Here is an 8,409-nt window from a genome sequence, read left to right as displayed (position 1 = left end):
AAGAATATTCTAATTGTTTAATTATTAGACTGCATTAATGATAATAATAATACATTTGATTTATAAAGCGCTTTTCCTGGTGCTCAAAGCGCTTTACAAGCAAGTACAGAAGAACAATAACAACAGAGTAAAAAGTGCTAAGCTACGTGGAATAAGGGCGAGGGGTTAGAGCACATGTGTCAAACTCAAGGCCCGGGGGCCAAATCAGGCCCTTGGTGGATTTAATTTCGGCCCTCAGGATAATTTCTAATTCCTATTAGATCTGGCCCTCCGGTATATTGCACGCACACCTTCCCTCCATCCTGAGGGTCTCCTCAGCTCAGAGCCTGAGCCCAAACATTGATGACCTTGCACCCAAGATGAGATGCCAAGTATCTGAGCTAGCATCACAGAGCAGCACACTGAGTTTAATGGATGTTTCCTTCTGCACTTTCTCTCTCACGACAACAGGGCATGTTTGGTTTCTCTTTGAGGGAAATAGTTTTGTTGAAGCTGTTGTTGGCCTGTGGGAAAATGTAATCATAAGAAATGACTCTGGAAAAGCTGCAGATAGAGCCATAAGAAATGAATGAACTGATTATTTAATGTTTAATGTTGTTTTTATAGGCAATCATTGAAGCTTTGTTAGTTCCAGGTTTAATATGTGCAATAAGTTCATTTCAATAAGTTCTGCAATAAACATTGAACCAGTCCGGCCCTCCACTAGTACCCATTTTTTTATTTTGGCCCACTGTGTATTTGAGTTTGACAACCCTGGGTTAGAGGATTAGGAGTTGAAGGCAAGAGTGAAAAGGTGAGTTTTGAGGGATTGTTTGAGTGATATGAGAGTGTTGGCAGATGGGACATTTAGATCGGCATTACACTGACCCGTGCTCAGAGTCCCAGTCCTCTCCACTGTTGGGGTAAACCACCCAGCAGGGGTCCGTCCCCAGAGACGCAGCGGAGTCCAGGAGCGGCTGCAGCAGGGCGGGGGGGCAGCAGTTCACCCCCACCGCCACCAGCTGATCTGAACCAATCACAGCCTGCACCGCCTCCGAGAACAAGCTGCCGTCAGAGAGACTCCGCCCATCCTGAGAAGGAGGAGGAGGAGGAGGAGGAGGAGGAGGAGGAGGAGGAGGAGGAGGAGGAGGGGGGAAGGCAAAGATTCATCAATCCTCATTAAATCATTATGTACTTGAAACAAATATCACTGGCTTGATCTTCAATCTCAGGATCCATGTATCTGTGATCCTCTCCAGAATGGAAGGAGTCATCACATACAGAGCATCAACTAGTTCCTGAACAGTGTCCTTCACATGCTGATATCCAAGAGAGGGAGTTACACAGTCACAAGATGGAGGAATAGAAAGCAGTATTCAATGTTTACTTCAGATTAGCTCCACGTCAGAAATGATCATGCTTGTCATATGTCTCTCTCCATAGAGGCTGAATCATCATGTTAATCACATAGCTATCATATGCCTCAAACAGTCCTGATGCTCTTCTAGGTAATCACACATCCTGTCATGTTCACAGCTACAGTTGGGATACCTTTGTTATCATGTTACTCTCATGTTGGAAGAGGACATTCAGTATTTTCCCAGCAGTACCTAAGATTTGCAATCAGACTCTCTAAGGTGGGGTAGGTAAGTTTGAGAAACCGGCTCGAGATACACTTTTTGTTATACTTCATGGAATGCTCTTAACATCCCGATAGCAATGAATATCTGAAGTGCTTTGACAAAAAATACATAAAAAAATGTCATCTGTGGAAGCCGACCAATCATCTGAGCCGGCCCGGCAAAAGTAACTGGATGACCTACCTGCCTGTCAGCCTTCCATCTGTGCACAAACTTATCTCGTGCCCTCATTGGTCATGTGCGCGTTCGTGTGTGTTGGAGGAGGGGCTCTGTAAGGTGGCAGATTTTTTCCAGTTGTGTATTTTCAAATTCTAGCGCACTCGAGATGGTTTCTCCAAAATTACCTACCCCACCTTTAAGTTCAATTTTGAGAGACTTGTACTTTACTTGAGAATTTCCATGTTTTTGCACCTTTACGATACGATAATACTTTAATGGTCAGATCCAGTCTGAAATTTGACTTGCATCACAGCAGCTTTAATAAACACATTAATGCATTGATAATTATATTCAAGATACTGTATATAATATGTTGTTCTTAAAATGGGCCAATTTGCATAATGTGTACTTTTAGTTTTGGTACTTTAAGTATATTTTTATGATTATACTCTTGTACTTTTACTTGTTCACGGAAATCCTTCTCTTAGTTTTTTTTCTGGACATTAGTCTCCTCTCCAAAGTGTCTCTATTTGATTTATTTTGTATGATTTGGTCATAGATTTAAATCTGAAATGTATGTATTCTTGATAAACCCCTTATGAGGAACCATCTCGTTTTCAAGGGTTCCTAAAAATGTCATCTTGATTGAGCTTTAAAGGTCCCATGTCATGGCCATTTCCACTGATCAGAATTCCATTGTGGAGGTCTAGAATATATTTATATTGTTCAATGTTCCAAGTTCACATTGGTTTCTCATACAGCGTCTCTGTATAGTATGTGTATTCACTCTCTGTCCTAAACAGCTTGTTGGAGCTCCTGCCCCCCCCCCTCCCTGTGAGCCCAGTGTGCTCTGATTGGTCGGGACGTTGCGAGGCTCGCTGCTCAGTGAGCTGGCTTACTGGTGTGGTTTCCGGGTCGGCGATACAGAGGGAACAAGCGAAACTCATCCTGAGCACACACAAACACTCACAGCCGAAGTAAAAACAATAAGTGTGGCTTGATATTGAGTAAGAAAAAGGTTTATAACGCTGTGAGAATGGGTCTGCAGAGAGCATTTCTCCATCATCCTAACTCGTCTGTTACCAGCGTTCAGGGAGCTCTATGCAAGTCAATGGGACTCCCTGTTAGTTAGCAAAGGGATCCTGGTGTGTGAGGGGCTCCGCGGATTGGTCCATTTGGGCCAATCAGATCATTTGTTGATGGTTTGGGTGTTTACACGTCACAGAACCCAGGAAGCAAACAATGGAAAAAGAGAAATGTCCAACGAGGCGTTCTGGGGCAGCACAGACAGGTCTTCTCTGTGTTAGAGTTTTACTCCTTACAGGGTGTACTTTGAGGGTTTGTGACTCTGCAGACCGTTTACATGCAGAAAAACCTTCATGACACACAAGGGGACGGGTAATGACTGGAAAAGCATGACATGGGACCTTTAAGAATAACAAACTTAAGATGTAGAAAGTAAGATGTTGTTGAATGAAGTGTTTCAGCCCTAGTTATTTAGTGTATTTGCAGTTATTATTATTATGTATTTATTTCAACAAAGACCATGCATACAAATACATAAATCTCAGAAAAGAGAAGAGACTATAGCTAATAGCTCATTTCCATCTCTAGTCCTTAGGCAGGTACATAACAATCAACAAACACTAAAAACATTGCATGATCTCTACCACACAGACAGTGTTTACCTTACAGGAGAAGGAGAGCCAGGCTTTAACGTCGGGGAACTCTCGGAGCAGATCCACCAGAGCCTTCGCCTCCTTCAGACTCGGGATCGTCTCAAAAGCCACGAAGTCGGCTCCCGCTGCTGCGACACACTCGATCTGAGGCCGGTGCCACACTTTAAAATCCTTCAAAGAAGCAACAAAGACACCTGAGATCATCAACTATGACTTAAGCCTTTAGAAAAGATGCTCTGATGCCCCTCGAACAAACAGGTATGCATTTAAAACGGCAGAATTGAGTTAAGGTTTTCACACAAGGAATTTGCTTTGGGGGATTTGAGCATACTTGAAACACAGTAAGAGAAGTTCAACTAAAAGTTAACAATAAATATTGAGACAAAATATTATAAGAAATATTATATAGGCGTGTGGTGCAGTGGGTTGTGCGTTGGTTCAAACCCCACTGCAGTCAGCATGTCGTTGTGTCCCTGAGACACTTCACCCCAAATTGTTCCTGTGGGGATTGTCCACAGTATTGAATGTATGCAAGTCGCTTTGGGTAACAACGTCTAACAAGTGACATGTAATGTAATGTAGTGTAATATAATATATATATATATACTTAAGAAATATGAGAAATGACTGTGAAAATATATGAATTAAAGGGGAATCGCTGTGAACCTTTAGAGTCTGTAATAATGTGCAAAAATAATTTTCAATTTTTTCGAAGTAAAATCTTTCAACTACCTTAAAGGTAGGGTAGGTAAGAATGGAGAAACCAGCTCGAGTGCGCGAGAATTTGAAAGTACGCAGCCGAAAAAATCTCCCCCTTCCTTCAGACTTCCTTCCAGAGCCCCTCCTCCAACACACACGAACGCGCACATGACCAATGAGGGCACGAGATAAGTTTGTGCACAGATGGAAGGCTGACAGGCAGGTAGGCCATCCAGTTACTTTAGCCGGGCCGGCTCAGATGATTGGTCGTGCTTTTTTTCCATCATTTTAAACTTTTCAATTTGTATTTATGACTTTCTTTACATCATGTTATTGTTGCTTTTTATGAAAAATAACATTGTAACTATTATCTGTAGACCTAAGGCTAAATAGATTTGTTGTCATAGCAATGCTTAGCAACAGCATTGATCTGTTTTTTCTACAGTGTCAGCAAACAAACCCATATTTTCAATTGCATGAATTCATGTTACAGCAAAATTCTTATATTGTGTTCACTTTTTTATTTGTATACACATTTAAAGAGCGCTGTTGGAGGGGGTCCGAGATTCAGGATTCGTTGAATTTGTTGTGCCTGCAAAAGATAAAGAAGTTAACACCAGTACGACCACCTTACCTCTTCACTCATTTTCTCTGCGTACGCCCCGGTGTATTCGGAGCCGTCGAGCAGAAACGCTCCGTACGGTCCGACAGAACCGGCCACTAGCGGACGCCTCCGCCCTGAGAGATGTGAACATTGGATAAAGCCAGCGTCAAAATTCATGTTTTATTTTGTTTACATATGTTGGGAAAACACTGAATGTCCTCTTCCAACATGAGAGTAACATGATAACAAAGGTATCCCAACTGTAGCTGTGACCATGACAGGATGTGTGATTACCTAGAAGAGCATCAGGACTGTTTGAGGCATATGATAGCTATGGGATTAACATGATGATTCAGCCTCTATGGAGAGAGACATATGACAAGCATGCTCATTTCTGACGTGGAGCTAATCTGAAGTAAACATTGAATACTGCTTTCTATTCCTCCATCTTGTGACTGTGTAACTCCCTCTCTTGGATATCAGCATGTGAAGGACACTGTTCAGGAACTAGTTGATGCTCTGTATGTGATGACTACTTCCATTCTGCAGAGCATCAGAAACACATGGATCCTGAGGTTGAAGCTCAAGCCGGTGACGACGAGTGATATTTTTTTACAGAGGACCTTTTCAATATCTATTTTTATCACTCCATAAATCAGGGAATATGGTAAACAGATAATCGTTTTTCTCCATGTTTTTAGTTAAGAAATGACCTAAAATAAGGGTTTGAATAATCTATGAATAAAAGCCTTTTTAAAAAACTCCAGAAAATAGATAGGAATGTAACTGGGAAGTTGGGTGCATGTAAGTACTTCTGAAGTGGAGATATCTGGTGCGAGAGGAAGAGAAAACGGACTTTAAAGATATGTATTGTAATATTCATACACTGCAGGGGAATAGGGTAAAACATGTAACTAATAGATATCACCATGAAACTTCCCAGGTTCATTACTAACGTTAGAATAATTGCTTTTTGTATTACAACTTTTCTGAAATGTTATGTTTAAATATGCAAATTAGGCATTATCTTATGTCACTTTTGGCGATTTTAGGAGAAATCTACAGACACAAATCGAGTCCTAGGTGTTAGGATGTTTGCTTTGCACACATCTTACAGAAGACATATAAGCAATACAGGCCAGACTGTAGCGTCTAAAGTGTAGTTTTCTACCTGTTGGATGAGAGTCAGAAACAAATCTCTCCACAGTCTCTTTAGCGAGGTGAACTCCGGACATCATCAGCTCTTTGGCTCGATCACAACTCACGTCCAGGTGATTCATGAATCCTGAAACACTCGCCTGGTACGTGGCTGTGGTGATAACATCAGCCCCACTGAGCAGAAACCTGTTGATGCACCACGTTTACAAACTGTGAGTTGATAGGGAGCAGAGGTGGGAAGTAATGGAGTACAAATACTTCGTTACTGTACTTAAGTACATTTTTCTGGTATCAGTACTTTACTCCACTACTTATTTTTCTGAGGACTTTTTACTTTGACTTCTTATATTTTGAACCCAAATACCTGTACTTTCTACTTCTTACATGTTGAACTCAAATCCCTGTACTTTCTACTTCTTACATTTTGAACCCAAATACCTGTACTTTCTACTTCTTACATGTTGAACTCAAATACCTGTACTTTCTACTTCTTACATGTTGAACTCAAATCCCTGTACTTTCTACTTCTTACATGTTGAACACAAATACCTGTACTTTCTACTTCTTACATGTTGAACCCAAATACCTGTACTTTCTACTTCTTACATGTTGAACACAAATACCTGTACTTTCTACTTCTTACATGTTGAACTCAAATACCTGTACTTTCTACTTCTTACATGTTGAACCCAAATACCTGTACTTTCTACTTCTTACATGTTGAACCCAAATACCTGTACTTTCTACTTCTCTCATTTTCCAAACAGGCTGGTTCCTTTAGTCTGAATGTGTGTTTGGTGGCGTGATCATTATTATTTAGAGTCATTGCGTGCCTATTGATTTGAACACAATCCGTGTATCTATCATTTCCTGGTCTTCTCTAAAGAAGAGGGACCAATGAAAACGTTGTCATGTTGCCGTTGGTCACCATGGAAACATTCATTAGCTAACAATGACATTATTGTTCTATTAATATAAAGGGAGGTCAGGTACTCTTTAAAACAGCTGCTAGTTATGGGTACTTTTTACTGAAGTACATTTCAAAGCCTCTTTACTTTGACTTGAGTAAAGAAGTTTAGTCAGTACTTCTACTTTTACCAGAGTATTTTTAAACGCGAGTATCTGTACTTCTACTTGAGTAAAGGATGTGTGTACTTCTACCATCTCTGATAGGGAGTGCTGTATTGTATTACGCTTTTTTTCCTGTAGTGTGTTATATAGGTTGTAAATGGTCTGTGAAAGCATTCTTTGAACGTGAAAGTATGTAAACATGTCACAGTGGAGGCACAAAATGCAGATATGAACCTGTAAATTAGCATTATATGTCCTCTTTAATGTGATATTGTACATGGATTTACCTGTAATGAGCATCTTTTATGGCCTGGGGGTTTGTGTGCAGAAGCCTGGCGCTCCACAGAGGGTCTCCCTGTGTGAGGCGCACACACATGGACAGACATTTTATACATTTTCTCTTTCTTTTGTTTCAGTCTTCATTAAATACACCTTTTGGCATTTCTTTGTACCTTAACATCCTTTAGATTATAATCCTAAATCCATGAAATATTTATTTTAAATTGCCTTCTTTCAGTTTGCTATTCATTGTTTGTTGTATTGATCGTTGTTGACTACTTTTATAGCTACCTTATATATTTTGTATAATGTATTTGATAATACTTACTCTTACAGAAAGATTTGTATGCGAGGGGGGGTTGCGGGTGCTAGCGGAGCCTCGCAGATGGGGGTACTGCAGCCCCCTCAGCGTCCCGTCCCGTCCCCCCTTCTCGCGTCCATGAGTATTATTATCTTTTATTACAAGATATTAAATAAATCCTGGTAACTTTATTTGAGTAAACAGGAAGATGTAAGCCTACTTGGTGCATAGAAATTAGTATTTGAATGACAAACTGAGGGATACAGTATAAACCTTAGTAAAAGTACTTAAGATTATTGTTATTATTAATTATATTTTACCTGTAATTTGATTCCCTGCGCCTCCAGTTCAGTCGCCAGACCCCCATCCAGGATTAAAGGTCCGTTATTATCACTCATATAAAGTCTGAGACCAGCAGAGGAACCCATTACAACTTTATTTAAGAGTCTCTGAAGTTATAACCTACACTTCAACCTCTTAATTGTTTATTTTTAATCTAATGCCTACTTCACAAAACACAGTTATGAGGAGGAAATACTCGACGAGACTTTGACTGTTATATTTGTTCCGGGTACAATAAACAGGTCAAATGGTGCGTTTAAAGACAATCGGAATTTCAAAGATTGTTGTGATTACCTGGTGCTCCACAACAGCACCATTTCCTAATGTATTGTTTATTTTGATTATTCAATACTCTGTATATTTCTATCCTTTGCCTAGTGCACCTGTATATTGTAGAGTATTTAAACATATTCAGTATTTTCTTTATATTGTGTATTATTTAGATGTATTTTCTATTGTAATGTTGTATGTACAGTATTTGCTGTTCATGTACATTCT

The 8,409-nt window shown here is 40.0% G+C and overlaps 1 protein-coding gene across 1 annotated transcript; it reads right to left on the bottom strand.

Annotated features, from left to right (window-relative positions):
- Window positions 1-857: 857 nt before the first annotated feature.
- On the bottom strand, window positions 858-8,161 carry LOC307019908 (uncharacterized protein; the record flags this gene model as incomplete). The annotated part of the gene is made up of 7 exons (XM_079651008.1): window positions 7,890-8,161; window positions 7,597-7,695; window positions 7,277-7,344; window positions 5,932-6,104; window positions 4,791-4,894; window positions 3,467-3,628; window positions 858-1,070 (listed from the first exon to the last, which is right to left on the bottom strand). Exons 1-7 carry the CDS (start codon window positions 7,995-7,997, stop codon window positions 858-860), a joined length of 927 nt encoding a protein of 308 aa, XP_079507134.1. The 5' UTR covers window positions 7,998-8,161.
- Between the last annotated feature and the right edge of the window lie 248 nt (window positions 8,162-8,409).

Source organism: Notothenia rossii, assembly GCF_949606895.1.
Source record: "Notothenia rossii genome assembly, chromosome: 1".
In the NCBI taxonomy this organism is placed as follows: Eukaryota; Metazoa; Chordata; class Actinopteri; order Perciformes; family Nototheniidae; genus Notothenia; species Notothenia rossii.
The sequence above is the reverse complement of the archived record's forward strand: the minus strand, read 5'-3'. Positions and strand labels throughout refer to the sequence as shown.